This window comes from Monodelphis domestica, chromosome 8 (assembly GCF_027887165.1).
Source record: "Monodelphis domestica isolate mMonDom1 chromosome 8, mMonDom1.pri, whole genome shotgun sequence".
In the NCBI taxonomy this organism is placed as follows: Eukaryota; Metazoa; Chordata; class Mammalia; order Didelphimorphia; family Didelphidae; genus Monodelphis; species Monodelphis domestica.
Genome location: NC_077234.1, coordinates 23,572,016 through 23,591,449, shown reverse-complemented (window position 1 = coordinate 23,591,449; position 19,434 = coordinate 23,572,016). Strand labels below are relative to the sequence as shown.

The 19,434-nt window shown below is 36.0% G+C and overlaps 1 protein-coding gene and 1 long non-coding RNA gene across 3 annotated transcripts in view; one reads left to right on the top strand and one right to left on the bottom strand.

Annotated features, from left to right (window-relative positions):
* Window positions 1-16,884: 16,884 nt before the first annotated feature.
* On the bottom strand, window positions 16,885-17,688 carry LOC100014642 (bax inhibitor 1-like). Its single transcript, XM_056808141.1, has one exon. It carries the CDS (start codon window positions 17,605-17,607, stop codon window positions 16,903-16,905), a length of 705 nt encoding a protein of 234 aa, XP_056664119.1. The 5' UTR covers window positions 17,608-17,688; the 3' UTR covers window positions 16,885-16,902.
* Window positions 17,689-17,741: 53 nt separating this feature from the next.
* Window positions 17,742-19,434, top strand: part of LOC130455910 (uncharacterized) — a 43,403-nt gene continuing 41,710 nt past the window's right edge. Inside the window, exon 1 of one of the 2 annotated variants that reach the window (XR_008914183.1) lies at window positions 17,742-17,960. This is a non-coding gene — a long non-coding RNA (uncharacterized LOC130455910). The remainder of the gene's footprint in view (window positions 17,961-19,434) is intronic. The other variant, XR_008914184.1, reaches the window with a different exon arrangement.

Here is a 19,434-nt window from a genome sequence, read left to right as displayed (position 1 = left end):
GAGACACCTTCTGACTCAATATCCTCTTTCATCTGTCTCATATGATGAAATGGCCTTACTCCATAGAATGTCTTACCCTTCTACTTATTCAAATGATCTCATTCCATCTTATTGCCTCCAACAGATAGTCCCATCATCCCCAAACTCATCAGACATTTCTTTATTTTTTTAATCCTTGCCTTCCATCTTGGAATCAATACTGTGCATTGGTTCCAAGACAGAAGAGTGATAAGGGCTAGGCAATGGGGCTTAAGTGATTTGCCTAGGGTTGCAGTGCTAAGAAATATCAAAGGCCAAATTTTAAGACATTTCTAGGCTAGTTCTTAATCTACTGACCCACCTAGCTGTTACTGCTGTCACATATTTTCAGTCTTCCTTTTCTACTGGATTTTTCCCTTCTGTCTACAAAAATATATTCTCTCCATTCTGAAAAAAATTGATCCTTACACTCCCTCTATTATCCTATATCTACTTTGCTCTTTGTAGCTAAATTCTAAAAAAAAGTCATCTTTAATAGGTACCTCCACCTTCTCTCTTTTCACTCTCTTCTAAATCTATCATAATCCAACTCCTGATCTTATCATTCCAGCAAAATTGCTCTGTCCAAAGTTATTCATGCTAAAGATTTCTAAATTGCCACGTGCAATAGTTTTTCTTCAGTCTTTATTCTTCTTACCCTTTCTGAAGATTTCAAAACTGTTGTTGTACCTTCCTTGACACTCTTTCTCCTACCTATCTAACTTCTTCTTCTTTATCTTCTTTGCAGGATCCTCATCAATCTCACTTCTTCTAAATGTCCCAAAGAGTTCTGTCCTGGGCTTCTTATTTTTTCCCTTTATACTACTTCACTTGAATATCTCATGAATTCCAAAGGATCCCATTACTATCTCTATGCTGATGATTTTCAAGTCTATTTATCTTGCTCCAAACTCTCTGCTAACCTCCAATCCCTCATCTCCAACTGACTTTCAGACATCTTGTACTGAGCATCCATTAGAACTATTTGCCGTGTCCAACCCTTAAATAAATCACTTAATTTCTCTTTGACTCAGTTATCTAATTTGTAAAATAAGTCAAATTAATGAGAATTTATTGAGGATCTACCATATACCACTAGAAGAGAAGATGTTTAAGGCCTCTTCAAGCTACCCCATGTAAGAGTAATTTTTTCTTTCATTTTTAAGGCTCTAGAAGCCATCAAGACCTCATTTTACAGTTGAGGCCATGAGTAGATTAGTTCATTTCTGAGGATCATACAATGAGTCAGTTAGTCAACATTTATATATATATATATATATATATATATATATATATATATATTTAAAATTTACCTTCCATTTTAGAATCTATAAACTGCATTGATTCCAAGTCAGAAGAGTGCTAAGGACTATGCACGGGGATAAAGTAACTTCCCCAGAGTCAGACAGGTAGGCAATGTCTGAGGCTACATTTGAACCCAGGACCTCCAATATCTAGACCCAGCTCTCAAACCACTGAGCCACATAGGTGACCTCAATATTTTCTTTCAATTTCCCATCATGTGTCTGATACTATAATAAATGGTAAGGATTCAAAGAAAGGTAAAATATAGGTCTTTGCTCTTAAGGAGCTATCATGGGTGAGATGACACAGGATGAAGAGGAAATAATCATAGGGAAGACAATTGAATTAATGGAAATTTGGAAAGGCTTCCCTTAGGAGATAGGATTTTAGGTGGATCTTGAAGAAATCCAGGGAATCCAGGAGTTAGAGATTCAGAGCCAGCAAAAATTCCTAGATTCATGAAATGGCATTTCTTGTTTGAGGAACTAAAAGGAAGAGGTTATTATCACTGTACTACATGTAGAGTATATGGAAAATGAAGAGTAATGTGTAATAAAAGCCTAGAAAGGCAAGGAGGTCAGGTTATAAAATATTTCTAGCACAGGATTTTATATTTGATCTTTTAGGTGATAGTGAGGCACACCTCGTCAGGTCTAAAAGGGTGCTAAAGCCCAGATGTCTTTGACTCCATGTCTAACATTATACTCAATTTCTCTTGTTTCCATGAGAAAGAAGCATGTAGAGAAAGGATTATGATGGCATCATGGCTTCTTTAACCTTCTTGTTCTACATGTGAAATACTCTAAAGTTCAATGGAGCAGTGATCTCGTTGATTCTGGGACCCCCTCTCGAATGGTAGACCTGTCCTTCCTCATCCTGTGCAATTCTTTACCTTGTCTCCCCACAGAGCCACATAGGGGTCTAGCCCATGTGCTCCAGACATGGCTATGACTCTTTCGATGTTGGGAGTAAACCAGTGGGGTAAACAGGAAAGATCATCTTTTGGTCATCCTTTGTTCTTGCTACAAGAATGTCACACCTGCCTTGCCAGTCATGTATCTATCTCATAATTCCCTTTACGCAACTGAAGAATATCTTTTGGTCATACATTAGAACTTATTCATAACCAATTTGTGCTACTCCATCACTCTTCATGTTATTTGTCTAAACAATCTAGCCCAGAGATTTATAGAGAAGAAAGTAGATTAAAGTTTTGACAGAATCAGTTCAGCAGACAGATTGGCATGTAACTTATGGATGAAAAGCAAAGCACATCGGAGCAATAAAGTACTATATCAATAATTTATTACAATTGTTGTGGTGGTTATTTTGTCAGTCAGTGTGCCAGAATCTAGATTCTGATGATGCTGACAGCCACCCAGGATTTTTTCCAGACTGTAGCCCCAACTCTTTTTATCCATAATGCCATTCAAGATCGACTTTAATAAGATCTAAGTGCTGATTTTAACAAGCAAAATGGGGGTGAATTGGTGTAATAACTGTTCCTTTTCCTGCAAATTGGTCCCCAGGATTTGTCTCTCAGATTGGAAAATTGCATCCCAAAGACAACTGGTGGCTGGAAAGAACTAATGGCAAAAAAAAAAGACAAGCCCACATTAAAAGATTGTGACTTTTGCTTTGACCTTAATCATCCAAAACTTAAAGAACCTTTCCAGGATAGAAAGAAGGAGATAAATATTAAACCCAGGGGAACCTTTAGTCTTGAGGAGACTATCAACATGGCCTATCAGGGAAGGAAGTGATCTCAATCAACAAACTTCTCTGGAACCATTAAATAGACAATTTGGGGATGGCCCAGGCTATTGACCACAACAAGGAGAAGCAGATATTTACAGAATGTCAGTGATGAGATAATGAGGGTTTTGTGCAATGCTCAGGTAGTGAAAAAGCCATAAGGGAGAATGTAAGAATTGTGCATTTGACAACAGAAAGTTCTCCATATTTTTACCAAAAAATACTTACATGTGAGAAAATAGAAGATACAATGGGGGAAAAATGTACATTTTTGTCCCCAAAATTAAATCTATTGTGTAGCACATTTGGAGGGGTAGGCCTGAAGGAAGTTGGGGGGCACTTTAAGCAGTGGGATTGCAAGCAGAGGAAATTGAGCAAGACCCATGCAAAAACTGAAGTGTCTTTTTTTTTTTAATGGACTGAGAGCAAAGAGCCTACCCACCAATCTTAAAAACCATCAGGATGGGTAATAGGGTTAGTAATCTCTCAATACAGACAGACTCAGTAGAAGAAGGCTCAAATAGTGACATAGCAAGGAAGGGACTAAGAAACTGGAAAGGGAAGATTTTGTATAGATCGTCAGAGGTTTATGCTTGGGTGACTGAACTTTTCGTTGGTGTTGTTGCCTAGAATTCTACTTATTATGCTTTCCCTAAAAAATGGATAAGGTAATCCAAAAACATTATTATAAAAGAACTTAATCAAATGCCTTGATAGTCTAGAAAATTAAATAGCTCTTTGTTTATAGGTTTGTAGAAAATAAGGAGTTTATAAATATATTTCTCAAAGCTACTTTCTATTAAGGTGTTCTCAGATTTTACTTCCAGCTGGACTTTATCATTTACTATTTAATTAAATAATCAATTGTATTGTGTTTTCTTGTACCATTTATCTCATGGTCCCTTAATCTCAGCAGCCTCGCTTGTCTTTTAAGGTTGCTGTTTTTCACTGAGCCAATTTTTTTTTTTTCAAATAGGAATGTTTTTTAAATGGAATTCAGGATTATTGAGTGGGCTGACCCTTAAAGAAGATAAGTAGAGCATATCTCTACTACTAATCTCCTGCCTCAGTGATGATTTCCCCTTGCAATTATATAGAAAATATGACCTGGAAAGCTCATAATTTGGCTAATAGTAGCTATCACTTATGTAGTTTTCAGTTTACACAGTACTTTACTTATATTACCTCCGTTTATCCTCTCAATTATCCTGGGAAGTAGATAATATTATTTTCTTCATTTTACAGATGAGGGAAGTGAAGCAGAGCTTAAATTATGTATATGAAGACCATTGAGTCTATGATGCTATATTTGAACTCAGATCACACTGACTGCAGGTCCAGAGTGCTAACTGTTGCCTATCTGGTAGTCTTGGTTTAGAGGTAGAAAGATCTTTAGATACTATCAAATCCAATCATCTCAATTTACACATGAGACCACTGAGGCTCATATAGGTCAATTGACTTACCAGGTCCCATGGCTGATAAGCATCTGAGTAGGATTTAGCTGGGAACTGGGGTTCTTCTGACCTCAAGACCACTAGACTATGCTCTTTCTCAATAATGAAATGAAAAAAGGTGAAAACATGCAAATTGCTCAGAAATTCCATATCAAAGCCAATTTCTTATTCAAGGAGAAATTAAAGAAATAAAGCCAGAACAACTATTTCCATTTTTTGGTTTGTGTGTTTAGAAAGATATAGCCTATATGCTTCAATAATGAATATATCTAGAAGATTAAGGGTGGGTTAAAATATATACTTTAGGTAAAAAAAAATGTATTGTTGAATTAATGGAAGAATAACTGAATGGATGAGTGAGTGAAAAACAATTCAACTCAACATATGCTGATCACCGTCCAAAGTGATGAGAATGAAGTACAAAAACAGAGGCAGTCCCTAACAACACTTAGAGAGATGGTAGTGGTGATGAATGAGAGCTACTTTGGTTTGTAAAGCTGTAGGGAGGGATGAGTAGAACCATCCACTGGAATGGAAAATGACATTATCTTTCACATAGCAGGATTAATTTTATGAAAGCTCTATAAAGGCAAATAGTTGAGCCAAGGAGTATTCAAAGGGCACATTAATGGTAGCATGATGGAAAGTGAAGCAGTGATGAAACCATATTCAATAGAAGGAGCCACCCATGGCACTCACCAATTTGTACAGTGGGGGGACAGAGGGCAGGAGCTCTAGAGCTGAAAGAGTTAAGTCCTCCAGTGTATGGTCTCTTACCCAAGTGATGAGGTAGCCAGTGAAGAGATAGTTGGAGGTTATAGTGAGGCAAGGCTGGAGTTAGCCTAATTGAGGTAGGTGGTTATATGATGGAGGCATGGCTCCACTTTCAATGAAAGCAGATCTCAATTCCTTAGTGAGAGTCTTTGAAAATTCCTATGTGTAAATATTCATCATTTGCAAGTAAACTGAATCAGGAAGCTAGATGCCAAAGTATATAATACATTGAACCTGGAACTAGGAAGATGAGAGTACAAATTTAGAATCTTACATTGGCTTTGTATCTTAAAGCATGCCATTTAATGTCTCTTTGCCTCAGTTTCCTCGTCTGCAAAATAAAATTAATAAAAGTGCCCAACTTTCAGGTTTGTTGTGGAGATAAAATGAGATGCTATTTGTAAAGAGTTTTGTAAACTTTATACTTGATAGATATTATTAGCATTATTATTAATTATTGATAAGCTGACCTTTGACAAAAGACATGCAGTTTATAATTTGAATCTTTAGTGGAAGCTTAATGAGGTTCCTATTCCATTGGCAAGGCCAAGAACAATCCTTTCTCTTCCAAAGCCACCATAAGATATTAAAAAAAAAAATTACAGGACTAATTAAGGCCACAAGGATATTTTTATGTGAACAAGAAAAATATGAACATATAAAGTTAATTCAAGGTTCAAAGGATGAAGAAAATAAAATTAGGCTCCTATTCTGTTAAAGAAAAAAAAATTACTTTCATGTTGATAAAAACCATTCTGATTCAGTTTTGAAATTACAGTTGAACTAAATGTTTTTCAATTTGACCAAAAAGAATGTTAGATTTTTACTCTTTTAAGATATTAGAAAATTGCCACTGATTAACTAATCTTGTGTCATTAGTGCTTAGAGATTCTCATTTCGGAATACTAGTTCAAAGAGAATTTCACTCCAAAAATCTATTTTAATATAGCTGAAATTTGCTAAGCCCAAAGACAGTCCCCTTTTTATTAACAAATAAAGAACTAATGTTTGAATTGTTGAATTATTCAACCATCAATCTCTTTCATGTCAAACATTGATTTTCAATACTTAAATTCACACCTTAAGTTTGCCAAATGCAAATTATGTTTAAAACTTCCAAGGACACTAAATAATGCTGAGGGAAATCAGTACCATCATAAGACTTGCTACAACAATTCATTCCACTTAGGAGAAAAGCAATTTAGGTTCCAGCTATGATAAAGGGCTTAGTGTGGAAAGATCCATGAACACATTACAAACTGCAAAATCATTTTTTCCAAAAACCATGTCCCTTCCAATTGGTAACTCAGTGTAATATTGCATTCATTTAGTTATGTCATCACCTCAAAATCCAAGATTGTACCACAAAAGTATCATGGATGGAAGAAAGACATATCTTTATTTTTAGTGCTATCAGTTATTTATTGCAGAAAAGTGTCGTGCAATTTGTGTTTTTTTTTTACTTTTTTAAAAATTTCTCTGAGGTCATGTGGAAAATGGGAACACTTTAAGTATATTATTTTATAGAAAAAAAATAAGATGATGTATTAAAATTTTAGCCAAAATTCAATTCCTGGATATTTCACAATATTGCTTTACTTGGGTAAGATGCTTAAAGACCTGAAAAAATAATAGTTAATGCAAATACAATAATGTGGGTGGGAAAATAATAGCATCTCCCCCCCAACCCATCTGTATACCACTCTAAGGTTTACAAAGTATTAAAAATATTCCCTCGGGTGTGAGTGGTACAGTTATTGTCATCTCCATCATACAGATGAGACATCTGAGGATTTTAGAGTATAAATGACTTCCCCAGAGTTAATTTGCTAGTAAGAACTTGGGGTGAAAGTAAACTCATGGTCTTCTTTCTCTCATGATAGACATGCCCAGTTTATGATTCTTCTACAAAGACAGTCAAAAGAGGTATGTATCAACACAGAACTAAGACATAATTCCGTCTCTCATTATCTATTTCATGAAATATGCAGTACTTTATTATGTTATTCATGGAAAATATGCTACTTCTCCTAGGTAGAAGGAGTTATAAAATTTAATCAAACCCTATGATCCCTTTTTAACATCATCATCATCAAGAGTTTTTCAGTGGCGGCCATAAAATATAATGGGATTTCAGCTCAGAAAGATTCTTACAACCGAAGGCTAGTGAATTACAGTTATTAATTTTGGTTAGATATGTGGTGAAAAGTATATTTCCCTAAAATATTTATGACTGCTATCCATCTCAAAAAGGATGTTTTCCACTTCTTAGATAAGTTTTTAATGAAAATCATCTTCTGATAGAAAAATCAGAAGGACCTCCAGCCAACAAGTAAACAACAACCAGATGCTCTAAGTGACATGAATGGCTTTACTCTTGTGGGTTAATGCACAAAGTTAGTTGACAAATGCTTTCTTTTCTTATGGTCATCAGTAAATACAAGTGGATTATATTTCATAGATCTTCCTAGATCCATAATGGTTTTACTTTGTCACATTAAACATCCAGGCTATATAAGACGTTGTCCTTGAAACCTAATTTCTATACTCTTAGCTTAAGCTTTCACTTGGTTAATTAGCTTTGATTTTTAATATGTCTTAGAGAAAACTTATATATATGTGTGTGTGTGTAAACACAAACATGTATATTCTCTAAGAAAATATAGATTTTTAAAGACCCCAAAAAGCAGGCCTTTGCAAATCAACTAGTTAAATCTCTACAATATTTAAAGAAAGTTTAAGAGAATACAATGCAGTAAAGTCTGTTCCTTAGCATCTCTTGGAGAAATTAGTCGTTTACTCCATCATGAGTGGGTAGCAGAGAACAGTTCGATAAGATACTTGAGTGGGAAGACTGGACAGCTTCCCAGTTCCTTGTGTGTCATGTCTTTTTTTCTTTAAACCCTTACCTTCCATCTTAGAATCAATACAGTATATTGGTTCCAAGTCAGAAAAGCAGTAAGGAATGGGGTCATAGAACTAGAAAATATTAGAGGTTATATTTGAACTCTGGATCTCCCAATCTCTGAGCCTGGCTCTCAAAACACCATCTAGCTGTCCCCAAATGAGCCAGGTCTTAATAACATCACTCAGTCATTATATTTAAAATAAACTCTAAGACATCTGCCAGATCATATATCCAAAATAAAATACAAATTATTGTTGCCTATCTTTGCTTTCTTTTCTTATGTATTTGAGTCATATCTCTAAATACATCTATATCTCTGTATCCAAACATACATATATACATATAATGCCTATACATATTTAAGAACATATATTCACATTTATCTACAAGTATGTATTTCTAAATATAGAGAAGTATAGTTGTAGATGTAGATCTATGCAATAGGATGAATTATATATAATTCCAATATTTCTGGGAATATATTTTACTTTTACACTAAATAGGAGAAAGGGCGAAGAGAGTAGAGAAAAGGTTACTAAGAATATGGTTCTTCCTTCAGAGACTTCATTAATATTTTAAATTCTCAACCCACATTCAGTAAAGCAAGGGTGGATAAATTTCTATTCTCTCTTAATTTCAGTTGGCTAGACATAAGAGAACCACAAAGTAAAACAGTTTTGAAAATATAAATATTTACATTTTTAGTAAAAGAATGACATAATTCCATAAAATGGAATAATACTATGTTGGAAAAAAGTAGAGGGTCGACTTGTTTGATCTTTCTAGTTGCTTTGCTATATGAATGGATGCTAAGTGAATGGATGGGCATGACTAATTTTTTCTCTCTTTTTTTTTCTTTGTCTATTATTTCTTTCTAGTAAAAATTCAAATTTACAAAACAGGTTTTGCTCTGGAAAGTTTGTGCCCAAGAGATCATATACTCATTATCATTATCCATTTTACATATGTCAAAATGGATTTCTGGAGAGACTCTAAGAAACTGAGACATCTGATTTTTTTTTTTCTTCCACAGATTCAAAGTGCGTTTAACCAGTTTTTGAATGGGAAGCAAAACCAAATGGAACATGCCATCATAAATAACCATGTTACAAAATGGAAGCTTTCCAAGGTCCTAGAAGAAGCAGCAGCCACATTTGACAGATTGATGGAGAGAAAATAGAGAACCTTGTTCATGGCAGTAAGAGGAGGGTCACAGGAAGCAAGATCATATAGGACTTGCTTGTCATCACCAGCTAGTATGTATCTCCACAGGTCTTGACAACCAATCTTCTGTCCCAAGTCCAGAATTTTATTCACTAAACTGTGTAATATTCTATTCTTCCTTCCTTTCTGCCTGCCCACCTCCCTGCCCATCATCCTTCTATCCTGTCCCCTTCCTATTCTAAATAAATTCCCTCCTAACAATCTACTGGTTATTGTTTCTCCTACTAATATGTTTTGTGAGTGCCCTCTAAATTTGGTACCCTGAAGAAAATTGTGAGTTATCTTTCCCCCACTTTTGATTCTGCCTCTACCTTCTTCTACCTGTCAAGAGGTTCAAAGGTGGTAGCATCTGTAGAACACTCTGTGACCTTAAATCCTATAGGAATGTGAAGTGTTAAGTAGTTGTTTAAATTATATTGGGTAGATACAGACTCGGGCAAGGATAACAGAAAGGTAGTAACTCTCAGAAGAAGGAAAAAAATAGAGCGTTTGTCTTTGAAAGGTAGGATCCAACAGCATGCAATGGAAATGCTGGATCTCATTGACATAAAAATCATGCAGGTCACTTGCAAACACTAAGTGTAAATGATTACATCAAATGGAGACACAGATGTAGGCTATTGAGTTTTCACACATAATGAGTTTTTGTATTTTCTCAAGTTGATTATTTCAAGTAGTTTATTGAAAATAGCTATAGCAAAAGGAGAACATAATAGTGATGATTTCCAAATAAATGACAAAAGGGTTTCACATTAAATCATATTATTATCAAGAGATTAACACATCTCTCCACCATATAAACAGATAGCAATTACACCAGAAAAATTATTTCTGGTGTTTGAGTAGTAACCAAAATTTGTGTATTCACCTCAAATATGTCAGAAAGTAGAACTTTTAGGATAGAAATAGTATCAACTTTTAAAAGTCTGAATATACACAATTTCTTTTTGGAATATGTAGCAAAAAGATAAGAATAATCTAATCCCCCAACTGAGTCTTGTCATCCTGATATATTCATTATTCACTCCTATTTAGAAAAAATTCAGTACATTGTACTACATTGCAAAAATATATTAAAATTAACCAATTTATCCCAATTCTATTATCATTCAAAAATTTATGAAATGATTATGAAGGCCCCAGGCAAAGATAAGAAGAAATAGATAATATATATTCTTACAACAAATCATGTTTACAACATATTTGATTACAATGTTTTAATTAAATCTAGGCTTTCAAAAAAGTTCAGTGAAGTGGGAAGGGCTCTGGTTTTAAAGCCATTTTACATAGGTTCAAATGATTCCTTTGATACATATCAACTTTGTCTTTTTCATAAATTCACTTAACCATGCCCTCAGTTTCCACATTTAAAAAATCAATGGGAAAGAACTAAATGCCCTCTAAGGTCCCTTCTCTATAGTTTCATATAAAGAAAGCCACTTCATTTAAAAAGGAAGATCTTTGAGAGTGATCTGTTAGAATAATTATTGTCCAGATATATAAATTTCAAAATAATCTAAAGTAGTTTTATAGAAAAAATGGATTTCTTTCATTTAAAAATAATTCTAGTTCCTAGGGCTATATTTCTACAATTTAAAAAGAACTAGAATATCAGAAAAATGCTAATCTAGAAAAGCCACAGAGTAACTACCATACCACAAATCAATGCCTGGACTTCTAACTTCATCCATGGAATGAGCTTTTTTTTTTTTTAACAGACAAATAGATTTTAGGCACATTAGCTCTGTCTATGAAACCAAATTTCTTCTTGCTCAGCTTTATATTCCCAACTGGACTCTATGTCATACTTATTGTTCTCCGTGGTATCTGGGTTAGCATTTCTATTCACAGTCCCAAATGGAAGAAACTAATGGAAATTCTACTTTTGTTTCCCACTCTTTGTCTCCTACCCACGACTTTCATGTCATCAGAGGCTCATGAAGAAATTCCCTTTGCAGGATCATTTGTTTCCACCTGACTCAGGGAAAAGGAAAGAACGTAGCAATGGGCACATTTGATACGTGTTAATAAGCAAAGGCAACGTCCTCTGTGAGATTGCCCAGGTCGCCATTATAACTCTCAGGAAGAAGTTGTCATCCATTAGAATGCATCTCTCTTGGAGTGAGTAATGCAGTTTTCGCCACGGAATGGCTCTTCTTTAGAATCTACCCTCCACGAGAAGCTTTCCTATTAGTCATATAATTCCAGTGTTTCCGAATTTCTTTCTCCCTTGCTTTATCCATCAATGAGCATTTATTACAAGAGATTCTGTCCTAAGCACTGAATGAAGGATTGGGGGTAGAAGGAAAAAGCAAAGGGAGCCCTTACCTTTAAGCACTGTATATTCTAAACAGGAAAATAGCATAAAAAAAATAGGGATAAGCAGAAACAGAGAGCATGGGTGCCCAGTCACCTCACAGGGGAAGGCATGAACAACTGGGGAAATTTAAGCAATACAGACTATAGAAACTAACAAACAAATATAAATAATAATCATAGGATTTAGAAGTAGAAAAGACCTTAGAAATCATCTTGTCCAAGAAAATAAAGGCCTGAATAGGTTAGATGACTTGCCCAAGGTCATGTAGAGATACAATCATAGACCTGGGATTTGAACCCAGGACTATCTGACTCTAAATCCAGTGCTCCGTTTACTACATCATACTACTTTCTATTACTTATAGAAATATTTTTTTCTTTGTATACCAGGTCTGAATAGATCAGTGGAAGCATCATCAAATCAAGGAGCATTGCTTAAATACCTTCCAAATGAGTAAAATGTACTATGAAATTATTTAATGTTCCAAAGATATATTGGGCTTTAATCTGATTTCAAATTTCTTCTGAGTCTTGGACCTGTCTGTTTAGGGACTGTTTTAGTCCTAAAGAGCTAGCTGTAAAATGAGTCCTGGGAGGAAAAGTATGTATGCCTCTCTTTAATAAGAAGAATACACAGTTTTTGCTTTTTTTTTTTTTGAGATGGAAAATACCACAATCACATATTTTATAATAAAGTTGTTGGAAGTTTATAAAGCTCAGGATGTATTTCTGAGCATTGCAGGCCATATGTGAAATGACCAATTTTCCAAATAGATCTAAGAATGCCATTTCCTTATGCATTTATGTGATCTATAACTATCTTTACCTTCAGTGAAAGTTTTACTTGAAATTAACACCTATTTTTTATATTTAAATTTTTTATGAATAAGATTTAGATATTATAAAGAGATTTAAATAAGAAAAAGTCATTTACATACTAAAATATTTGCACATATTTTTATTAATATAAAGTTACCTTTTAAAAGACTATATGGGGAGGCAGAGTCAAGATGGCAGCATAGAGGCAGCAAAAGTTCAGACCTCTGAAAATCCTTCCTTACTAATTGAAAACCAAACATCCCTAGGGGACTGAAAACCAAATATAACAACAGGATAGAGCTACGGAACCCTCCTGCTGGACTCAACTTAAATGGTGCACCCCCCCAAAAGTCTAAATTTGAGAAGACTTGGGTTTAAGGGGAAGGAAGAAGAAAGGTCCCAGGATCCCGGCCCCATCTATAGTGCTGAGCCTCCAGTGGGGGGCTAGAATCTTTGGGCTAGAAAGGGCACTAGTCTGGAGGGAGTAAATTGTGGGCAATGCTGTGCCAGGCTCAGGACTTTGAACATGGGATGCTAGGAGCCAGCTTGAGGAGAAGCACAGAGGAGGCAGCCTAGTCACAGCATCAGAGACACTCCTTTCTGAGGTTTTGGCCTCAGGGCACATCCAGCTCTGCAAATTCAACTCAGCTGGGCTTAATCTTATGAAACTGGGAAGCTCAAGCTCCAATACCCCTCCCCTACAGACTGCTCTGAATGCCTTGCTAAACTCCAAGGGTGAAGGTAGACAGAAAAGCCCAAACCCACAGACCCAGCACATAATTAGAGGAACAAGACTATAGGCAACTAAAGGGAGAAAAGAAGGGGAAAATATGAGCAAACAACAGAAAAAGAAAAAAAGAAATTACAATTGACAGTTTCTATCCAGGCAATGAACAAAGAGCAAATGTAACACAAGGAAATTAAGGAACACCAAGCAAAAAGACAGAAACTCCAGGAAATTGGACACAGAGTTTGGAAGAACTCAAAATACAATTCAAAAAACAATTAAGAGAGGCTGAAGACAACTGGGAAAAGAACTTAAAAAGCAAGATAAGTGATCTGGAAACCAAAAATAGTGTCTTGAAAGCCAAAATTAATCAGCTTCAAAAATGAAGCAAGGAGAAGATGAGGCAAAGGAGATGAGATGAGGTAAAGAGAATGAAAGATGACCTCCACAGAAAATCAGACCAGAAGGAGAAGGATGACCAAAAAAACAGGGATGAAATTCAGTCTTTAAAAACCAGAATACAACAACTAGAAACAAGCTACTTTAGAAGGCAGCAGGAAACTCTAAAACAAAATCAAAAGAATGAAAAAAATTGAGGAAAATATGAAGCACGTCATTCACAAAACAAAAGATTTAGAAAATCATTCCAGGAGAGACAACTTAAGAATCATTGGTTTACCAGAAGACCATGACAAAAGGAAAAGCCTGGATGTCATACTACAGGGAATTATCCCCCCCAAAAATAACCTGCCCTGATATTATAGAACAAGAGGGGAAAATGGTGATTGAAAGAATCCACAGATTACCTCCTGTACTTAATCCCCAACTGGCAACATCCAGGAATGTTATACCCAAATTCAAGAACTATCAGACCAAGGAAAAAAATATTACAAGCTGATAAGAAGAAGTCATTCAGATACCATGGAAGCACAGTGAGGATAATACAAGATTTGGCTGCATCTACACTGATGGACCAAAAGGCATGGTACATGATATTTGAGAAAGCAAGGGAACTAGGTCTACAACCAAGAATCAACTACCCAGCAAAATTGACTATATTCATACAGGGGAAAGTATGGCCATTTAATATAATAGAAAAATTCCAAGCATTCATAAAGAAAAGACCAGAACTGAACAGAAAATGTGATGCCCAATCACAGAACCTAAGTGAATCATCAAAATGTAATTAAGAAAGGGGGAAAAATTACAAAAACAAAAAAAATATATCTTTTTTAAGGGACCCAATAAGTTAAAATGATATGTATCCCTACAAGAAAAGAGGTCATTGGTAACTCTTAAAAATTGTTATTATCACCTGGGTAGCTAGAAGAATTTTACTTAGAGGGAACCATGACAAACTGTATAGGATGAATTGCCAAGACATAAATATTTATATAGATATATGTATGCATAAATATATATGTATATGCATGTATATACATATATATTTACAACTAGTTTTTTAAGAGGTTAATACTAAGAGAAATGTAAAAAGAAACAAAATGGAATAAATTTATATGTCACAAAGAAGCACATAGCGGGGGGTGAGAACATCAATACACTGGAAGAGTAAAGAGATTGGAGATGGGAAATATTCAATTCTTACATGCATTGAAATTGACTCAAAGAGGGAAGAACAATCAAATACATTGGGGGAGAGAATTGATTTGCACCCTATAGGGAAGTAGAAGGGTAACAAACAGACTGGTGGGGGGGGGAGTTTAAAAAAAAGACTTTGTGTTCTTTAAAATTATTAAATAAAACATGGAAAACAAAAGGAAAATAATACATCAAAGGAAAATAAAAATTTGCCAACCTCTTGATGGTATTTTAAAATTTCCCTGACTCTCCCTTTGATTCTTTTCTTTTTGATATCCTCTATCTTTTTGACAGAAAAGACAGAACTGTAACAAGACCACACATTATCAAGAATGGTGTATTGTGAAAAGTGTGGGACTTGGGGCCACAAGACCTAGATTAGTATGCCCTCTCACCCACTGATTACTACCTGATGCTATGGAGAGCCACTTAACATTTTGAACCCCAAAGCTCTCATTTGTAAAATTGGGGGGGGGTGCAACAATGAACCAGATAAGTGTTAGCAACAATGAATTCTACTATTGATATAAAGAGTCATTCCAAAGGCACTTGGGTTGGAAAAATCACTTCCTTTTTAATTAGTGCAATAATAAGGAAGAGGGAAATGAACACTTTCTCTCATTCAGGGACAAAAATTCCTGACTGTCATTGATATTTCCTTTCAGATTAACAGCATGTAGCTCAGTTCAACAATCTTGTTATTTCCATTTTTCACATTTGATTTTTGTTGATTTAGCTTTTATTAATCTTGCTGCTGTCTCATCCCAGTTAATGGTTTGTATCAAAATTCAGTCCCAGAAAGTTAAGTTTCATGAAACAATTTTATAAAAAACAAAAAACAGCCACAGGCAACCACATAACTTCAAGACTAACTGAAATTATAATAGGTTCAGTAACAACAAATGGAGAGAACAAGTGGTCTGTGTCAGTCATGGTCTGTGTCAGTCATGGACTTGACACATCTCATCTCATTTCTCCATCACCCTCCCTCTCTCCCTTCCCTTCCCCTCCCTCCCCCCCTCTCTCCATCTCCTTCCCTCTTTCTGTCTCTGTCTCTATCTCTCTGACTCTGTATCTCTCTGAATCTCTGTCTCTGACTCTCTCTCTCTCTCTCTCTCTCTCTCTCTCTCTCTCTCTCTCTCTCTCTCTCTCTCTCCTCTCTCATTGGGACCCATTTCCTATTTTCATGAAAGAGCCCCCCATCACCAGGCACACACCCAACACTCTTTTCCTCCCCAGGTCCCAGTAGCTGTAAAGGACCTTCTTCTTGACCTGTGTGGCCATCATACTTTCAACCTGACCCTCTGCCCCGATGCTCCTGGGGATACATGTGAGAAAATCTGAGGAAGGTAAAACATTATGAGAAATAAGTGTCTCCAGGACAGCCTGTTAGGAAGGCTGAACTCAGGACTAGGACCTGAGGCATTATCTTTTTGTCTTCCTTTTGGTCCCTTGAGTCACTTAAAAACCCTCACCTATTTCCAATTCTCTGAACAAGTCATTTCTTCCTAGGCTGGTTGTTGTGCTTTTTGTTTATTTGTTTGTTTCACCTGAAATAGGTATGTTGGGAGGAAGATCTCCTGAACACACACCACTTCCATCACTGAGGGAACTAGTTTATCAACTCCATCACAAAGCTTATATTCTTTCAGCCCTGGTGCTTCTCCTCTTGACAAGCCCACTGGGGGAAAAATTCTATCATCCAGCACTAGATAGGCTCTAGTCTGATGGAGAAAAAGTGGAGGGTGGGGGAAAGGGTGGAGAAGAAAGGAAAGGATGAATGGATCTTTGGGAGTTATGAAGCTAAAATTATTTTTAAAAGGTCTGATAATCGATTTTCTAACTAAAAAAATGACTAACAACAGAAAACTAGAAAAGGGCAAAGCTTTTCCCCAAAGTCTTTCCTGCCTTTGATATGCCTCCTGTCCTGTCTGTAAAGAGGAAATTGGGGGTTGTAGGAAGAAAGACAATAAGAAAGATGCTATGCCATGAGAATTTCATTGATTTTTCAGCTTGTTTTTTTCATTCATTTCAAGGATCACCATGAATTTCCTGAAGAGGGTCACAAAATCCAGGAAAAGGTCCATGCTATGCCCAATATAATCTTCATCCTTTTTCTCTGCCTTAACAATGATGAGTTGTGTATCAAAAAGAACAAGTCCACACATGAATGCCAGCCCAAAGTACAGGTTTGCCTGATAAAGCCATGTAGATATGAAGAAGAGGTTCCCAAGATAAGAGATGAGTATCAGTATCAGGGCTGCTCCCAAGATGGCGCTGAGGTAGATGTAGCTAAGGCAATGGCCAAAGATTGAGCTCAAGGTGAAAGAGCTGAAGGTCACTGTTGTGCCCAGGAAGGAGGAAGGGATAATGCTGGGGTCGATGTCAATGCACGTGTCCAGGTCAGGGCCCAAGTCAATCCCTATGAGGAAAGCAAATCCTGCCAGCAGAAACAGTCTCTTTGGCTCAGTTTCCTTTCTGTGGGGTATGTTCAGGAGCCATATTAACACTCCGAGAGAACATAAGATCGAGATAAAGCCAGCCTGGAAGAAATGGGCAACCACATTGAGATGGGCTCCTGTGGCTGCCACAAGCATGCAGAGGGTCAGGCTGGCATAGACATTCTTCAGGTGCTTCTGGCTTACCGGGCTGATGTGGGGAATCCTTGAGAGAGCTTTCAAGTTGGTCTCCCAAATGAGCATGCTTAAGGTGTCCAGGACAGTGAGATGCCCCACATCTTCATCATCTTGCCTCTGGCCTTCTGGCTGTCAGATCGCCAAGAACTAAGTGAGTGTCACAGTTACATATGACATCACTTGCCCCACCCCTGGGACTTGGCAAATGGTTAAAGCTTCTGCTTCTGGACAGTTGGATACCAGCTGGGTTTTGTAAACACCTGAAAACACGGAAATCAAGGACTTCTGCTCACTGTCTCAGTCATCTCTCAAGATGCTCTAGAGCTACATAGGGAGCATCCTCCTGGAAATAAGCAATAGATGAGGAGGAAGAAAATGAGAATCATTATATCTCACATTTCTACAGAACTTTAAAAGTGGTAAAATCCTATATTTACATGAATCTTATTTCCTAGAGTTTAAGATAAAATTTAGAAATGGAGATACATTTACTGGGAAGTCATATTCTTTGGATTATCGTTGATTGTATTTGACTATCATATTCATTTCTAGTAGTCTTTTTTTTTTGTTAAAGCCTTTATTTTCTGTCTTAGCATCAATTCCGAGTCAGAAAAGCAGGAAATGCTAGGTAATTGGGGTTAAGTGATTTGTACAGGGTCACATAGCTAGGAAGTATCTGATTGTAAATTTGAATCTGGTTTCTCTGTCCACTTAATCAATTATGTTAAATTAGTCAGCAGCAAGTATTTATCAGCCTTTATTGTATGTTACTCCCTGTGCTAAGGGCTGAGAATACAATGATAGATCAAAATATCCCTGACACAAGGAGGATATGGACATAATGGGAAATAAAATAGGTATATAAATATATACAGTGGTCAAAGAATATTGCCCGGATATTCTTAAATAAGAGGGTAAAACAGAAAATGAAAGGATTCACTGATCACCTCCTGGAAAAAATCCCTGAAAGAAAATTCCCAGGAATATAACAACCAAGTTCCAGAGCTCCCACAACAAGAAGAAAATAGTGTAAGCAGCCAGAAATAAACAATTTAAAAACCACGGAACCATAGCCAAGATTACAGAGGAGTTAGAAGCTTCTACATTAAAAGCCTGGAGGGCTTGGAATATGATATTCCAGAAAGCAAAGGAGTTAGTTTACAATCAAGAATCGCTTTTCCAGCAAAACTGAATATATACTATCTGGGGGAAAATAACCATTTAGTGAAATAGAGGATTTCCAAGCAAGGATTCATGATGAAAATACCAGATGTGAACAGAGAATATGATGTTCAAATACAGGACTCAAGAGAAGCTTATAAAGGTAAATAGAAAAGAGAAAAAACAAGAGATTCAATGAGGTCAAACTGTTTACATTGCTGTATGGAAAGATGATACTTGTAATTCTTGAGAATTTTATCACTATTAGGGCATTTATGAGTATACATAGTGGGTACAGGAATAAGCTGATTGATGACCTGATATCTAAAATAAAATCAAGGGTTGAAAAAAGATTGCACTAAGAGAAGAGGGAAGGAATAGGTAGAGTGGGATAAATTATCTCACTGGAAGAAGCACAAAAAGGCAACTAAAGTAGAGGCAGGTATGACTGGGAAGGTGAGTAATGCTTAAACTGACATTAGAATTGGCTCAAAGAGCGAATTAATATACTCAATTGGGTGTAAAAATCTTGCTAACTTTATAGGAAAGTAAGTGTGTAATAAGAAAAAGCAAGGCTAATAGAAGGGAAGATAATTTGGGGAGGTAGTAATTAGAAATAAGCATTTATAAGAGGGACGATGTGAAAGGAGATAGGGTAGGAACAAAAGGGATCTAGAGTAAATGATTTTAATTAAGTTAAATTTTAAAAGTTTTAATTTTATTTTTCATTTT